The sequence below is a fragment of the Melopsittacus undulatus genome, chromosome 8, assembly GCF_012275295.1.
Source record: "Melopsittacus undulatus isolate bMelUnd1 chromosome 8, bMelUnd1.mat.Z, whole genome shotgun sequence".
Classification (NCBI taxonomy): Eukaryota; Metazoa; Chordata; class Aves; order Psittaciformes; family Psittaculidae; genus Melopsittacus; species Melopsittacus undulatus.
This window is the reverse complement of record NC_047534.1, coordinates 43,837,794-43,855,911: the sequence shown is the minus strand read 5'-3', so window position 1 is coordinate 43,855,911 and position 18,118 is coordinate 43,837,794. Positions and strand designations below refer to the sequence as shown.

General features: G+C 37.4%; 1 protein-coding gene across 1 annotated transcript in view; it reads left to right on the top strand.

The window, feature by feature from the left end:
• The first annotated feature begins 9,369 nt into the window (after nucleotides 1–9,369).
• XIRP2 (xin actin binding repeat containing 2) overlaps nucleotides 9,370–18,118 on the top strand; it is a 40,482-nt gene continuing 31,733 nt past the window's right edge. Inside the window, 1 exon segment of the mRNA XM_005155208.2 lies at nucleotides 9,370–9,681. Coding sequence (XP_005155265.2) covers nucleotides 9,370–9,681 — 312 coding nt within the window.

Sequence of the window (18,118 nt, the reverse complement as noted above, 5' to 3'; positions counted from 1 at the left end):
ATTTTTTGCTTAACATGAGTTTTAGGTACCTTTTGCCATGTGTACACACTATACTAGTCAGGTTATATAGTTTTTTCTGTGCATTAAGTATCTCAAAGTACTGCTTCAGCCTTTCAGTACTTGCCTTCTTCCTTGGCTTTGTCTTTAAGGTCTGCCTTGATACTAATACTTCATTCAGTTGGTTTTTCTACTGCTCAGATTTTATCCTAAGCACCTTGGACTAGCCTGTCTTAATCTTACTCAGCTTTTGCGAGTTCCTTAGGTCAGCTCAAGGCTTATTCATTCACCTGGTCTGATCTCTGCTTCCCTCAACCAAGTAGTACCATTCTCACCTCTGCTTCATACATGGTATCAAATTTGAAATAATCCGATCATTTTCAATTTGTTTAATACTGTTAAAACAGACATCCAAGGCTACATATCCCAACTGTCTTGACTGATTCTGGCATGCAGGACTGTACAACACATCAACACATCGAAGGTCTCACATGCTGTTGCCCTTTCAAATGATTTTTCCTGCCTTTATGCACATAGGCCACAAAATGTTAAATAGCAACATTTACAATAGCACTAGAAAAGAATGACCCTTTGTACCACATCAGAGTAAAAAAAAAGAAGGTAAATTTAATATTGTCTAGAAAGCAAGTACTGAATTACAGAGAGAACAAACAATACGTCTATATTTTTAGGAGGTATTACTATGTCCATAATAATATTGTGATGTAATAATAAATATTCATATATTCACTATAATCATAACTGCTCCACTGAAACCTTTGTTTTCCTATACAAAGGTATATGGCAAATGCTACCTATTAGGAGAACAGACCAATTTGAACAATGTAATTTCATAGTACTGTCTTTCCTGTGGAAAACTTGACCAGAAGTCCTTGTTACAGTCTCAGAAAGATGGTAGACATAACTGAATCATAGAATCATAGAATAGTTAGGGTTGGAAAGGACTTTAAGATCACCCAGTTCCAACCCCCCTGCCCCACCTCACACTAAACCATATCACCCAAGGCTTCGTCCAACCTGGCCTTGAACACTGCCAGGGATGGAGCATTCACAACTTCCCTGGGCAACCCATTCCAGCACCTCACCACCCTAACAGTAAAGAATTTCTGAAACATTCTTGTTTCATGATCCCTCTGTATGAAGCTCCTTGCTGGCTTAGATACTGCAGTAAAATGCAAAAATCCATCATGCTGAAAAGAATGGCAATTCACCTATCATTCTTGAGAGATGTAAAGATCAAGATTAAGGCATCCTAAATATCTCTATAATGGAGGGTGAGAGATTAATCACAGTGATCTTTGCTTTCTTGAATTATAGGGGTAACCATCCACTATTATCAGCTGTGTTTTGACTGGAAGCCACCATCCTTTGAAATCACGTAAGGGTTATTATTTTTGGTGAATTATAGTGATGGAATGATTATTAACATACTCATAAGATGTTCTTACCAACAAGCTAGCCAGCTGCAATTTTCCATTTGAAAAATAACTGACCAACTAAAAAGTTGTCCGATTTGAGTAAGTCACACCATGATCCTGGGAATTTCACCAACACATTTAACACATGTTGCTGAGGTTCTCTCTGTTCACATGTTCACAAAATGATGCTGTTTTCTCTGCCTATTCAAATATTCCTGCTAAGATGAAGCCATAACAGTTACATGTGGCTGCGATTCAGAGCTCCCAGAACACTGGCTAAAGAGGTTATAAAACCTTCAGTTCTATTTCACTGGCTCTGGTCTATCTGTGTAGAAAAAAAGCAGAATCCTATTCCGAAACACATCATCTAAGCCTGTAATAATTACTTAAGCTCAAGCAACAGGACTTTTGTTAAAACTTCACATTAAAACTTTTGTTTCTGCACCCTCCCCCTTCAATGTATCCACAAGGGCATTTATTAGCTGTCAGCTAATGAATGTTCTGTGTAAACAAACAGAGAACAGATGGTACCCTAATGTAGACAGGTAATGTGCATCTCTGGATCACCTTTAAACGTATCTATGAGCACAGTTTTGTTAATTCTAGTCCTGTCATTATAGTTACAAACTTACAAATTCTTTTCCTGATTCTCTATAGGAGTGAAGAAGTCTACATAGGGCTTCTCTTCAAACTTCCCATTTACAAAGAACAGTTTAACCAAAAAAACCACTTCCACACTGTAGTGTACATCAAATAGCTTCACAGTGGCTGAGCTTTAGAGTTACAAGCACTAGTGATAGGCAGAGAGCGATCAAGTAAATTCTCATTTTAAAACATAGACTAAATAAAAAAAGTTAAGAGAGAAACAGATTTTCAAAAGCAAAAGCTAAATGCAGAGAAATAGAAAGGGGGAGAGGGAGGGAAGGGGAGGGAATCAAGGGGGGGGAAAAAAACAAACAAAACCAACCCCCCAGAAAACTCCTAAGCCTAAGCACAGCGTGCCAGAGCTGCTTGAACATTTCTAGCCAGTTGGCTATAAAATAGAAGCTGGAGTTAGCCAAGTACTTGAGAGTAAAATGAAAAACAGGTGCTGCCTATGTTTGGGTATTTTTATTATCTACTGCATAGTGCACCCAAAACTGTGTTTCTAAGGACATCAAATCATTTGGGAAGAGGTTATAGAACAGGTGCTCTCCCTGGAAGCTCCTGGCTGGTCTCTTTGGGAAAGGAGTTCTGGGAGGCCAGGCTGGTTGTGCTGACTTGCATATACCCATCCACGGATGTGGTAGTCCAGTAATCCCAGAATTTAGTTGTGTTTGCCCACAGTGGTGATGGGCAGGTCAGAAGGTACAACCTGTTGACTACAGTCTTTACCTGCCAACATGCAGTCATGACAGATGCGGACTAAGGACTCTCACAGAGATAGAAAACATGCAAATTAGAAATAGGCACAGCTGTACCCGAGAGTGGGTTGAAAGGAGGTAGGACTAGAGGTTTCTGCCAACAAAAATTATTCTGCAGCTCTAAACTGGACCATGAAAAGAGTTAGTAGACATTCACTCCTGCTCTTCATATATCTGGTGTCAGAAGCACTGACAGCTTAAAGGGATTTTCAAGCAAATTATTACTAAATAAAGGGCTAAATACTAAAAGTACATTTTCATTTATTTATGGTTGGTAATGCGGTGCATCATAACCATCCAATTTTCTTAGCACTTAAGATTAGCTGAAAGAGGACTATTAAGTGGAAGCTATACACCTGTAAGTATTTCTGTTTGACTTTCCATAAATATGTAACAAGGAATGGAAGTGCACAACACACCATTAGTGGAAAGGGATGCTTCTCAGCAGTTGTCATACAATCACCATTCTCTGTTACGAGGCACAGAAATGTCAGCTTTGCTTTTATAAGATGCTTGGATCATGCATCAGATTCTAAGTTTTGAGGGTTTTTTTAAAGTAAGCAGGAGTATCTTCATCAATTGCCAAGTTGCCTACACTTAAGTTTTAACATTTAAAAATCATTAATTTTGTATGTATACCTTCTATGAATTAATTTGTTCTCTCCAATAAGCACTATAGATCAGAATGCTAGTACCCATGGCTTTGGTAAATCTCCTAATGGGAAAAATAGCTAGAAAGGTCAAAAGCTCCTACAGATTAATCTAAACAATTTACTTATAGATCTGGGGGAGAGTAGTGGGTTGGAGTGGGGGTGGGGGAAGAAAATGTAACAGCCTTTTAAGATAGCAGACAAAAATAGAATGAAGGGGAGAAGAACATCATAGAATGCCCAACTACCTTATTTTTCTGTATGATTTATAATAGATACTTTTGGTCCACATGGAACACTTGGAAAGTAATTATTATTTGGAAAACCAGCTGCACTGGAGGGTAGTATCATTACATGGTCTGAATGATAATGAACGTACATAGTACTTTCTTATCCATTTGACTTATGACTTACCAATTATACTTGCCCTCCAAACCTTTTCTAAGTACTTCAGAACCAACTATTTTTTACTGGATCCTGCTCTGTTTCCTGCCAAAGAGCACTGAAACAAAAGCTGTTGCCTCCAGCCTTTGCCACTGCTAAGCAGTGTAAGGTGAGCACACGCAGCACAGCCAGAGGTATGGCAGAAAGCATACTTTACCTCCATGCCTCACTAAATAATACATTATCAAGGCAAGCACGCAAGAGATTTGGTGTCTTGTAACTACTATCAGACGTGTGTCTATCGAGCTTCATGTTTGTTAGTCAAATGAGACCGATGAATTAGAGAACGTTTAAATTTGTTTTCCTCTAAACAGGCACACAATGAGTGCAGCAGAGTCACAACTGGATAACTTGGCTGAGAAGAACACAGCGGTAAGATAAGCTCAGCACAAACATACAACTTAATGTCTTTTTTTTCTTTTTTTAATAGACTGTCTAGTGTGGGGCCTGACACTGCTCATGTAAAAAATGAGGGGATAAAAGGAAAGAAAGTAAGCATGTCTTCCTCAAGTTCCATGAATATGAATAATGCACTTTCTGGTCATCTCTTATTAAATGAGAAAACATGTTGATTATGCAGGTAAGAGATAAGAATTAGTGTTCCAATGTGATTTACCTCAAAATACTGGAAATTACATTTGCTAGAATAGAGTTCTGCCATAATTTAGAGTTAAAACAACATTTCTTTAAGATTTTTTATTTAACTATTTATATTTGTGTCAAGTTAAATGATGGCATGTTAGATGACAGCCCAAATTAATCTGTTTTCTCAAAATATGACCAGGAATTTGGAAGTGCCTTACATTTTGGAGTAATCAAGAACTATTGTATCTCTTTTCATAAACTTATCCAAGCTGCTTTTGTTAAGAAGTGTCTGAAATGTAAATGAAGAAATGTTACAGATACTTGAGGCTCTGCTTACCTGCAGAGGAAACTGCAAGCTTTTAAAGCAACGGTGTCAGAAGTGTATGCCTGGCTATCATGTGCACATTTAGAGTCTCTAGGGGAGAAGAGATTATTCAGTAAAGTGGCCAGTGAATACTGCAGTTGGACTAGATGATTGCTGTGTTGAGTGTGTACTTCCAACTGCACTATTTTGTTCTATTCTTGACTACATCAGAGAACTCAGGCAGCTACCGATCCTCTCTTTCATCCACCTGCTTCTCTGCCCAGTATTACGATAAACTAAGGGGTCATCTGTTTTTTTTTGTGCTGTAGCCTCCTCTGGACCCTGGGGGTTGTTCTTCATGGGAAATGCATTGGGTTGAACGATATACAGTCTTTGTTTGAAACTTATTGCTCATCCTCTCATAACTTAGCCCAAGAAGGCCTATGGATCCTCATACCAGGGATTCTTGACAGTGCACATTTACTGGAACCAGACATTAAGGGTGGGATAGAAGGGGAGCTGTCGGAGGCAATGCCTGGATGAAGCAGTGGGAGAGATCATGGAAAGGACTTCTCAAATCCCATCCTCACAAGAATTTTGTTTTGGGTTTTTGGTTGTTTGGTTTTTTTCTTTTTTTTTTTTGCTGCTGCCTTTTTTCTTGTTGTTGGCTAGTTGTGGCTTTCTGTGGGTTTGTTATTTATTTGTTTAGGGTTTGGTTTTGGGTTGTTTGTTTGGGTTCTCTCTGTTAATTGAAAAGGAAATCCAGCTCAATATGCAATGGCAAATGGCAACTGCTTGACAACAGACTGTTTTCTACTGTTAGGAGAGGACTTATCAGTACAATATGCACGATTATACCATCCCACAGGGATACAGCTAAATGAACATAGCAACACTGTTCACAAATAGTTCTACAAAGAAACTGCCAGTTTACTATTTGTACAGTTTCTATTTACTTATTTGTTAGTGAACCAATGAAAGACTTTGCATGTAAGAAACATTTAAGGTAGCAAGAGTATGATGAAAATGCAGGAAGCCATTTTGGCAAAGAAATACACAGCAGAATTGATACAGATTTTCTGAACAGCTCTTTTAATTACTTACATGAACATATTCACCCACAAATTGAATAAATAGTCTGTGAACAGTAGAAGAGGGCTTATCTCATTTAAAACGCAAGAAGAATACTATCATTTGAATGATCCTACTGTAAAGACAGATTGATCAACAGCTTGAGGTTTTAAAAAACCCTGAAAATTACTGGATATCTGCAATTTTCAAGTCTACAAAATCTACAGGCCTTTCTGTAGCTTTTTGATCAGCAAAAGTACACGTTGATAAGATTTATTACATGCAGTGAAGAATTACTGTAGGCCTCTTATAAAATCAGTGGGAGAGAGATCCCAGAGAAGAAACACAAAAAAAAGTAATGCCTACAGTTTGACTGCAGTATTTGAATGCTGTACTATTGCTGTCCTCATAAAACAAACACAGTCATGCAAGAGGTTTCTAAGTAGCATTCACAAAGACCTAATTTTGAAGGCTATATAGCATTTAGTTAGTTCCTTCACAAAAATCCACCATCACTACCCACCACAATGACTGCTCACCTAACTAGTTTGGTACTTCATTCTTCCTCTCCCAAACACACCAATTTTGGCCACAGAAGCACACTTTTGTCTCCCAGACCAAGGAAAATGAGAGGGCAGTGCTCCCTGCAGAGTTTTAACCTAGCTGAAACCCTTATCCTTGTTCATATAAGGATGCATCATTTTTATAGGCTCTTACTTGACTGTTATGAGCAGAGGTCTGGTGCAACGGGACTGAAAACATCAGTGTAAAAGACAAATTCTGCCTTGCCACAAGACCCATACATGGGCGGGTTCCTATTCTGCAGCTCTTGGGAAGAGGAGAGTAAGAGACCCACCAGTGTCAATTTGCCTGTGATTTCAGCAAATTGGACAGTGTGGTTTGGTTACTGTCGCTAGGAGAGCGTATATCAAGACAAAACTGGGGGAGAAGTGAATAGCCCAAGGGACAAATATAGCCAGATAGCCAAAAGCTAAAAATAGCACACAAAAAAGAGAGGAAAAATAAAAGATACTTGATAAAACCAACACTGTTTGCTCTCCCATTCACCTAATCGAGATAATTTTAGAGATGGCCAGTAAGAGTTAAAATCTACACTCAGTAGAGCCAGTATGAAATCATAAGTGATGCAGATCACCATCCAAGTCTGCGCTTATTTCCTCTATTTTCTTCCTTCATATTCACAAAGGCTCTACAAAAGCTCAGGAATCAGTGAAAATAACTGACAATCTTAAATATTCAATATTTATCCAGTATTTTACTTTAAATATATTCCTGTGAGTACTCTACCCTGATTTAAAGTACAATGAGCAGACAGAAGGAAATTAGAAGATCAGAGATCAGTTTTGGAGATAGCGGTAATAAAATATGAAACCTCAAATGACCTCTAGGACACACCAAATTCTGATTTGGGTTCCAGGGGTAGTTCATTGTCTTGTTGTTTGGGTTTTTTGTTTCTTTGTTGTTTTTGTTTGTTTGTTTTCCCCAATTTCAGACATCTTCATTAAGATATATCTTTAGGAATTGGCTTAAAATCAGGTTTAGGCCCACATTCAAATTTATTCCTAACACAAAAGCAGATGGTATAATGTTCCTGAGGGTGGGGGAGAAGGGAAGAAGCAGTGCAGCAAATCTCCACCTTTATAAACCACTGAATCCCCACACAATTTCACTTCACATAAATCAATGCAAACAAAACAAATGTGTTTGTTTTATCTGTTGTCTAGCAGCCATAGGTCCTGCAGTAGACAAGGGTAAAAGAAGCTGCCATTCTTAGTTAAAGGTATTTTGAGAGCTGTGAGGGAGATGGAGATGAATTCCAAACTATTTCTGAATGATGGCACAACACCTACCCTGACACATACTGAAACTAACAAAAGAACCCACTAGCAATGAAGCAAAAATTAGGAGAATGGGAATATTGAATAAGCACACTCACCTGAATTAGGAAAAGACTGCTTCATAGTCCAAAATCAACCCTTCGATGCAGAGTAACTCAGGAGTATTTCTAACACACAACCATGAGTTAGGTTGAACATTCTTGTGACTGGTGAATTCAACAGCTGTTCTTCATTTTCAGTTAGAAGTCAGACCCATTTAGGATCTTGGATGGAATCAGACAGCTTAGAACAACAGGTATATGTGGTAGAAGAAGGAAGGGTGTTACTCTTTTGCTTGAAGGAAGGGTGTTACTCTTTTGCTTGCAGGAAGGGGAGAGCATCTGAGACAGCTTGAAGGCAATTAGCAGGATGTTAGCCGTAGTCACAACACAGAACTGCCAAAAAGCTAAAGAAAAGACAAGTCTAGGGCCAATTTCTGGCTGGAAAGGAGGTGAAAGCTGTGAGCGAAGAAACTCTTTTTCTGTTCAAGGAAGGAGAACTACCGAGTTCTCCTCCTATGTTTTTTTCCTCCTAAGCAAAGTACTATTTCTAGCTAAATATTATCTCAAAAAAAATCCCAAGCCTAACTCCCAATGTTGCATATTTAAGCTCAAACAAATATAAGCATGTAAGAATAGTTAAATACGTAACAAACTCTCTTGCCAAGAAGGGAGGGAGTAATTAATTGATATTTTAGCTGGTAGCTGGGTCTCAGTTCTTGTTAACATTTCTCCATCTTTCCTGTTTTAAAAGCAAGTTCTATCTACTCAAATTCTTTTTGAATGAGAGATGAAAACTTATATTTGAGCATTTGCTACAGGGCAGAGAAACTTCAAAATCAAACCTTTTGGGAGCTGCTTTCAGGAAACGGGTAGCAGATTTCAGCAACTGGTGCAAAATGATAGAATAGCAATTTTCCTTCACAAACAAGAAGTAAGAAAGATGGAATGAGCCTTTGTGAGAACACAGTCAATTGATCAGAAAGATTTGATATCAACCCTTAGTAATTTACCTGCCAGAAGAGTTACAGTGCAATTAGGAGCACTGTACTGCAGGATGTGTTTCCAGACTATCCAAGTACTTTCACAGATAATGCAGTAGCCTTTCACTCCACTAGCAGCATTAAAATGCTGTGTCTTATTCTACACTACTGACAGCTGTATCAAATCTAAAGGAAACCAGCAGACACCTGTCACAACACCTTTCAGTGCAGCACACACTGATTACCAGGAACTCATTCAGTAGCCCCACTTTGTTTGAAATTCTCCTTAATTGTGTACTTACTGGTTTTCCATTCATGACAGACAGCAATTCTGATGGGAAGCTTAAAAATAAAACAGCTAAACACCACCTTTAATTCACTTTTTAATTAACATATTCCTGCTGTATAAACACACTGAACCTTTTCATTGACTCTTACCAAATCTGGTCTTACTGGATCTCACTTTCTATTGGGAAGTGGCTTCTGTCCCAGGCACCAACCTGTGCCTCAGTCTGTCCTTCAACCCACAAGGGCTATCAAGCCACACTGTGGTGCCCTTTTCTGGCACAGTGGTACCTGTCTCTGACCCCAGGTACATGTTGCATTGGCAGGACACGCTGGAGCTGGCAGACTTGCCCCTGCAGAAGGGCTCCGTGGAGCTCCTCAAGCAAAGATGGGAGTCTGCCAATGCTATGAGACCTGGCCTGATGCTTCAGTGCTCATCAGCCCCAGTGTCCCTGGTGCTGGATAAGATGAGCTGCAGCAGCACCAAGGAGAAAGTGCCAGCAGACAACAGAAGGACAGACACGTTCAAGGAGGAGACCCTTGCTGGCCCTCAGCAGACTGAACACTTCCCCATTACAGTGGAGGAGCTGCGGAGCCACTTCGAGGCCCTTGGTGGCAAGAAGGTAAGTGCCTGGGCTGGGCACACCTTGAGGGCATGGAGATGGGCCACAGGGCTGCAGGTTGGTTTCCCCTCATATCACCCCTCTCCTGTGCCCCACTGGGGGTGGGCAGTACCCACAACTGCTCCTATGGATGTCCTGTTGATAATTTGGATCAGTATGTTAATACTTCCTTTATTCCATAATGTTATTGGTCTGTATCATTTTGATAGTTGCTGATTAGTGCTATCTGCCAGCCTTTCAGGTAAGTTAGTGTGCAATTGTGCTTGTCTAGTGCTTTTGGGGGGGGAAAGGGGGAAGAGAGAAAAACACGATATTATGGCCTGAGTGATGAATTCTCAAAAGAAACTATTTGCAAAGACTCTAAAACTTTCTCAAGCAATTGCTTCTTATTTGTAGCATGGTGTTGACTTCCTTTCAACTGAGACACCTCTTGTCACTTCAGCCATAACATGACAGACCTGGGCAAATTGCCACCTTTATTTGTCATCAGATTTTTGTCTAAGAAATGTCTGTGATTTCTTTACATATCTGGGAAGACACTAGGTTCTTTCGAAGGTTAAAAAATGCTTCACAGTAGTTTAGGATACTAAAAAGGTTATTAGCAATCTTAATTAGGGCAACTTCATTTGGTTTTGCAGCTAAAAAGCCTTTCACCACACTTTAACTCTTCTGCATGAAACTAAAATGTCCCTGCAGGTTTTGGATGCTGATGGAATATTTTATACCTTCCACATTGTAATTCCTCACTTCTTGTTCAGTTATCAGGTTAAAAAAAACCCCAAACATAAATAAATAAAAAATCCCTTTTGAATATTTTTCCCCCACTTCTCGATCAAAGATATACTAAAACTTGATGTTAAAACTCTGTGATTTACCAACTACTAACTGCTGCAGGATAACCCTGCCAGTCCACATACTCAGACATTTACCCATTTAATTTTAATGCCCAGAGTGATTTAAACATTTTTTGTTTGAATTGGTTTTCTGGTCCAGAAACTACAGTTCAGAATAATGCATGCTGACCGTGATATAACAGCGGGATTTTGCACATATTATAAGATATTAGAAAGCCTTTTAATAGGAACAATAAAAACTCGTGTAATTTATGAAAAATCTTTTTATTAGCTTTAGACATATAACACAAAAAGTAGCAGGCACCAACAAAATAAGGGTTAAAACTTTATGGGATTATTGAACACTTTAAAGACCATGTGAAATTGTCATAGACTGCCGCTAATCAAATGGTTTTTAAGGTGTGGACCTTTCTGGCTGATCTAACTTAGTAATTTTTTAATAATAACAAAATAAACTTTATTTCCTATAAAGCAGTACTTTCTTTTAGCATTACAAACACAATCATTCTTGAAGAATTTCTATAAATTTAGCAAAGCCATGTAATGCAGAAAAGAACAGAAACACAATGATGACTGTGGGTTAGTTTGGTTCTTTTTTAATCTTATTGATACAAAGAGCTCCTTATTTAGTTAAAAGTAGTACTTTTTTTTTATTTAAACAGCATTCTTCACTTGATAGGATTGCAGACCTTTATTAAACATTAATTACCAAGAAAGTAAAAGGACTCCTTACTCCCAGTCTTAGAACTGTTATACCAATTATGTATTACTTTGGTTTAAATATACTTAAGGTTTCTTCATAAAATTTGCTACTGTTCTACCAGAAAATACTTTGAATTCATGTGCAGCTTAGGGTCTCATCATTACTATTATTATTTCACTGATATATTTCATAAAAATTATTTCCAAGTATATCTCTTTGCTAGGTGTTATTTCTCCAAGTGGAAAGCTGTAATTTCTAATACAAAAGGGAAGCAGGTTCAGTAAAAAGGGTGGGAGGTGGGGGAAAGGGTCTAGGAGGAGGTACTTTCCTCTCCCTTATAATTTTTTTACTGTGAGTGCTGCATATGAAGTATATTTGGTTAGTGCTCTAGTTAAAGTATTTCTTTTACCCTGGCCAGCCACAAAAGAAAAAAGAGGTGTGTCCTCCAAAGAGTATGCTTTCTTGCTAAATCACTGAATCTAATGCAGGAATTGCAACTGTTAAGATGCAGCTTATAAGCAGATGGTGCTTATAAACTGGGAAGTGGTATGGGGGAACAAAAGCATGAGGAATAGGTCCCTTTCTCAGAATTCAAGTGGAAAAGTCTGAATTTCTAACCCTGGTTCAGGTAGCTGTCTTAGAAAATGAGATCCATGTTGCCTGTGAGGATTTATTTTCCCAGCATTGTAAAACATCTTAAGGTTTCCAAGATACAGTCAATATGAAATGCAGAAAAATTGAATCTGCATCATAAAAGGCTTTCCACAGTGTTAGCATTTCAACTTTTTTTTCTTAAATATGTTTTCTTAAATATTTCAATATTTATTTCAACATTTTTATTTCAAAAGAAAAATCTGAATCTACAAAAACTGCAGACATTCATATCAGGGGTTTCTGAGGCTGAACAGTACGAATACCCGGGTCATTCACTTACAAATCCTAGCCAACACAGACCAAAAGCAGCACTGACAAAGTTAAAAAAAAATCTGTAGGCATAGAAGGTCTGTAAAAGGATAGATTATTTCAGTAATCTGAAAAGTTGGAGCCAAGCTGCTGCTGGTGCTAACAGTGGCATTATCATCTACATCTGAGATCTTACAGCACAAAAAAATGTACAAATTAAGAATTCCGCCACTCGTAACAGTGAATAAGCATGAAAAAAATAAAACCGTGTGAGATAAATGTGATCCACAGCAATCTCAGGCTTTGCATATACAAAACCTGGACTTTTTTTCCAGGCTTTATACATGCACACTGTGTCATATTTTAAATTAGTATCCTGAAGGTATTTAACAGTGCATACTAAGCATCTAGTGTGTATCTGGTTAATGAGAAAGACCCTACATGTTAGAGGTGACAAAGTAATTTATTACTATTAATGAATGTTAAGCATTTTAGCAGTTGAATATTACACCATGAGACAAGATACTTGTAATGAAAAACAACAGCCATTTAGTATGTCTTCAGAGGACACATTTTTACCACAGCTGTATCAGTGATACAAGAAAATACATGTATCACAATATAATGCAAAACTATGCCACGGTTTTAGCAAACAGATTGCTTAAGATTCAATTTCTTTCAGCCATAGTACACTCCCATGGGTAGGAGGAGTGAAGAATGTGGAATGAGCTGTTGTATTTTCCTTGCATTTTGAAGCAATCGAGGTTAGAGCAAAGTTAGAAATGGCTATGTGTAAAACTTAGTCAAAGCCATAGAAATTACAGTGGGACTTTTAAAATATAAGCAGAATGTCTTCTAAGGCTCAGTATCAGCTATCTATATTACAGTTGCATTATGTATAAATGAACATGCTCATTAGCGTTATGACCAGAAAAAGACCAACAACTGTTGTAATCCTTGACTTCTCAGACTTGTGAGACTACAGCCCATTTTATTACATTATTCCAAAGGAAAAATAGATTTTGTTCTAAAAAGGCAAAATACCACTGACAAAAAATTCTCTAACCTCTCATTTGGGTTGCATTTCCATTGCAGTGCTGTTATTTGTATATGAACAAAATCAATAGAGAAAAATCAGGGCAATTAAAGAATGTTAACACATGAAGTGACTTCTAAACAATTAGATCAATCACATAAAGAACTCTGCTGGTTCAAAAGTGGAAGACACTACTATAGGTACCTGCAAATGTATTTAGACTTTTGGCGTATTTTTCTTCCTCATGGCAGCTAGAAAGAAAGCTATGCCCAATCCTATTTGTTTGAATTGAATTAACACTTCTTATAAGGTAAGACAAAAAAGAGTAAACAGAGTCAGGGACTAAGTTCAATAATTTCAAAGCTAAATCACTTGAAGTCAAATTACTTTTGCCTGAGTTTATCCAAGTGGAACTTGGATGTATTTCCTTCTTAGGAGTATTAATAAGTTAATAATTAAGTCTGTTGCTGGAGCCTTTTATAGAAAGCCTAAAGTATCAGGCCTGTCCATATATCTTTCCATTATTTAGAAATAAACTGATGTCTTATTCTTATAAAATGAAAAGTATTTTCCCTTTCCCTATAGGAAAAAAAATCTTAAGAATAATATATTAAAACATCAAATTACTGTACTGATTTATCATTGCCATCAAAAAACTAGTTTATCAGCACTCAAAGACATTGGAATGTTAAAGCAACTAAGGACTGTTTGCTGCAAAGTGATTATGTAAGTTTTTCAAGCATCCCAACTGAGAAAGTAATTTCATGCTTACTTTTTAGAGAAACCTATTCAAATAACTCATTAAAACCATTCATTTAAATAATCTGGTATATGTTCATTAAACTGTGTCCTTTGCAGAAAACATATGAACTGCAGCCAGAAAGTAAATGAAAGGAACTGATGTTTAATGTGAAAGATTAGACCTTTGTTAGAATTGTTTAAATAAGCAGCATCTTCTTTAACACTCTCAAAAATATTTCTATGAATTTAGCAAAGCCATGTAATGCAGAAAAGAACAGAAACACCATGATGACTGTGGGTTAGTTTTGTACCCTGTTACCACTTGCATCATTTGTATTTTTGTTATGGATGAATGAAAGCAAATAGTGAGAATGCATGGAATGGCCAAAAGATTACCCTTGCTGAAAAGCTTGATATTGAAAGGAGTCTTGTATGGTCAGCCTTCTGGATTTTGGTTTCATACCTTTCTTACCTCACTCTTATCCTTTTTTTCTTTTACAAAGCATACCTCCCTATGTTTTCATGAACTTTGTTTCTAATAGCAAAAGATTCCACGACAAGAAAAGGTAACACTGTCTATGGAACTTGAATTGTAGATCACGGAGAACAGGTTTTGGTAACAATTCTTTTTATTTTCCTTTAAGGGAAAAAAAAAACCAAACCCAAAACCCACCTTTTCTTCTGTGCTTTACTTCCTCAGTAAACATATCAGGTCTTTACAGATACCTTACAAATCATCTGAAGAGACAATCCTCTTCCCACTTTGGTTATTCTTAGTTGACTCATCTTTGAACTGGACTGGTGGCTTTTCACTGTTTGTACCTTTCTAAAAACTGGATATGTTGACAGATTTCTTACTGTTCACTACAGTGTTTTACACCAGCAAAACTAGCTATTTCGATAGTGGGAATGGAGCTTTCGAAATCTTTATTCACAAACTGTTCCCATGAACCGTTGCAGTACAGTGTGTGTGTATATAATACATATATGCATGTGTGCATGTATATATACTTAAAGGTCTTCTGAAAAGTACTGCTGTTCCTTCCTGTTTAATCAGTGAATTCCATCCCAGTGTACCACCTGCAGTTCCTGAGTTGTTCTGAGCTATTTTCTGTGTTAGTTACACCTTTATAATTTCATTGCTTATATACCCAGAAGCAACTATTTTCTGGAGAGTGTACCTGACTTCCTCAAGGTGTCACACAAAACTGGGCTTGAAATCAGCACAAATGATTGACACCTGTGACTACTCAACATTTCAAACCTTCTTCTCCACCATGCCCCTGTTACCTCATTTCTCTAGTTGCCCAATTATTAAATACCTATGTTTGTACCAAACAACAAGTTATATTCTTTTTCTTTAACAGACACTTGAGAATGCTCTTATTCTTCTGCCCTCAATTCAGCTTTACCAATTTTTGTGCTTTATTTGTGGACAGTGGAGGAAACAATCTCTAATAGGATCTTACCTTAAAAAGGTAGAATCGTTCACTTTTCCTCCCAGTGAGGAATGTTAGTGCTTGAGCTACAGCAATGATGAAGTTTGCTAGAAAAAAAAAGTACAACAGTTCAGTTGGAACATTGAAACCTGTGTCACCACACACATTTCCTTATGAGAAATTAAATTTGGGTTTAGGCTCATTTATGTATTAAGTACTGCTGAGGAGGCTGCATTTTTATAAGGAACAGGATGGGATGGACTATAGTCCTATACCCTCAACCAAACTTTCCAAAGGAAGTTTCTTTTGTGCTGAGATTTAATAGATATGGGGTTTGCCTCTCAATATCCTTCTTACTTACTGCTTATTCAGAATCCACAAGGATTTGTCATGTATCGTGTTGTGGATGAGGGTGGCTTCTTACAGGAACACTTGCCTTCAGCTCATTACAATGATTTCAGGTGCGGGTCTTATTTTTGTCTGATTATTGTCTGAATCTATCCCTTACATTCTTTCTGCTCCAGTCCTAATAAAGACTTCTTGCCTGCTTTTTTGGCTGTTATATTTTTGATTTGAAGAGGCAGTTTTCATTTGTTCTGATGAGTTGAGTCTCCTGTGGAGTACACTTAGCTAATAGAAAAAAATATTTTGACTTTCTTAGGAAGGCAGTCTAAAAATCTGAAATATATTTCTGGACCAGGGAAACATTTTAAAAGGAGTATTTCAAAATCACAAAATATGTTTTTCACCACAAGATGAAGTACATTTTGGTTTTTGTGTGTTGTGTTGAAGACAATCACAATTCCATGATTACATGGTAACAGGTATCCCTAAAAAGTTGCATATATACACAGCAGTTTAACAAGTATTTGGAAGTCTAGAAAGCAAGAAAAAGTATAATCAAAGAGACTTTTTGGTAACATGGGTGTCTGACAGTTTTCTCAGGACTTCCGTCTGTATCGCTGCAGATATGATGTTGTTTTGGCTTTAGTTCTTTCAGTAAAGACCACTGAAGTTAAAGAGAAATACTCTTTTATTTTGTGCTAACTGAAGTTCTGCAGCTGAGCCTGTAATTTGGAAATGGAGAAAATGGAAGAGAATTTTATTCACTTCTGGAAAACTGAAAGAACTAAGAGCATCAGGTTGGGTTTTTGTTTCAAAGGGCTAATATTGTAGTATCAGGCTATTTGTAGTAGTAGAAGTGTTTATGTATTTTCTATATGCAACATTGAAAACTGAACAGATGGAAGAACACTGAGGTGCGTGAGAGATACCATGTGTATCATTTTACTCTCCCTCCCTTTACTGGGGGAGGGATTTAGGGAGTGTGATTTTTCTATCTTTTTTTTTCTTTTTTTGCGGTGCACTGTAAGCTGCAATTGTTCCAGGAAGAAAGAACCTGACTAACCATCCTATGAACCTATACTCCATAGGTTTTAAGCCATTAAATTTTATTCTGAACAGATAGAAGATTTGATATTTTTAATATTTCTTTAGAGCCTGATTTGGCAGAAATCCAGAAATTCAGGATTATAACGGACTCACTAGTCTTTGGCCTAAGTCTCCAGAAGGCAGAGAAAAGCAGAAGAGCTCTGCCTTCTGTATGTGGATTCTCTCTCTAATCTTAACTGTGTGCCATTAAGCAAGCACACCAAGAGAATGGAGAAATGAGGAAAATGGCCTTCTGAGCTTCTGAGGAAAGGTACGTACAAACACCATCACACACACCAAAAAAAGTCTTGAAAGGGTTCTTTAAATATATGGTTGCTTAGAAATTACCCAGAAATCAGGTGCAGAAATAATCTTTAACATTTTAAAATCCATAGAGATCAATAAAGTTAAAGCATTATAACCTAGAGAGAACTTGTATGTGATGTCCAAGAGGTTTTCTAGTTTGATCTTGAGGGTGAAGAATTGTGCTTTCTAGGTCATAAAAAAATTGCCTCTTCTCTTTCCAGACATATAAACCAGTTAACACCTTGCTTTACGCAAGTCTATTTTGTTGTATGGTTTTCAACCTATTACCCAGCAGCATCAAGGCTTGATAACCTCTGTGGGAAACTGACCATAAAGCACTCGGAAAGGCACAGCTCCTTTCCACAGTCAGTGGCCAGAAAATGATGTCTGGAAAAGTATGTTTTATTTATAACATGTTCTTTAATTTCCTCTCCAAATTTAGTTCAATTTTAGTTTGCAATACTTTATAGACAAACTTCTTACCCTAAGCAAAAAATTTCTCAAGTATTTGTCACTTGTGGCAGAAAGCAGCAAATCGTTAAAACATTTTCACTGTCATTTTGTCGGCTGATATTTGGCACAGTTTACCAGCCTGAGGTGTCTTAATCAATTCTTGAAGCATGAAAGTAATGTGGAAAGATGGGAAGTAAATACGCCCATTACTAGCATGTCTTGGGAAACAGCACTTGGAGGGAAACACAACATCTGGGTTAAGTTGATTAGGCAGGAAATAAGCTTGTGACATAAAGTCTGAGAAATCCACAGGTGCTGGTATTCAGAGGAGAGCAGATCCATAAATTAAATGGGAGTGAAAGAGACACTACTTGCCATTGCAGCATACATTGTGTAACATGTCAAATAATTCAAGTTAACAATTAAATAAACATCTGCACCAAAGCATACTCACAATTACTATTTCAATAGCAAATAAATTTTCAATTTATTTTACAAATATACAAAATAAAAACCCCAATACATCTACTTCTGTTATCTTTCCTCCAACCTGTATAATGCTTGTGAGGAC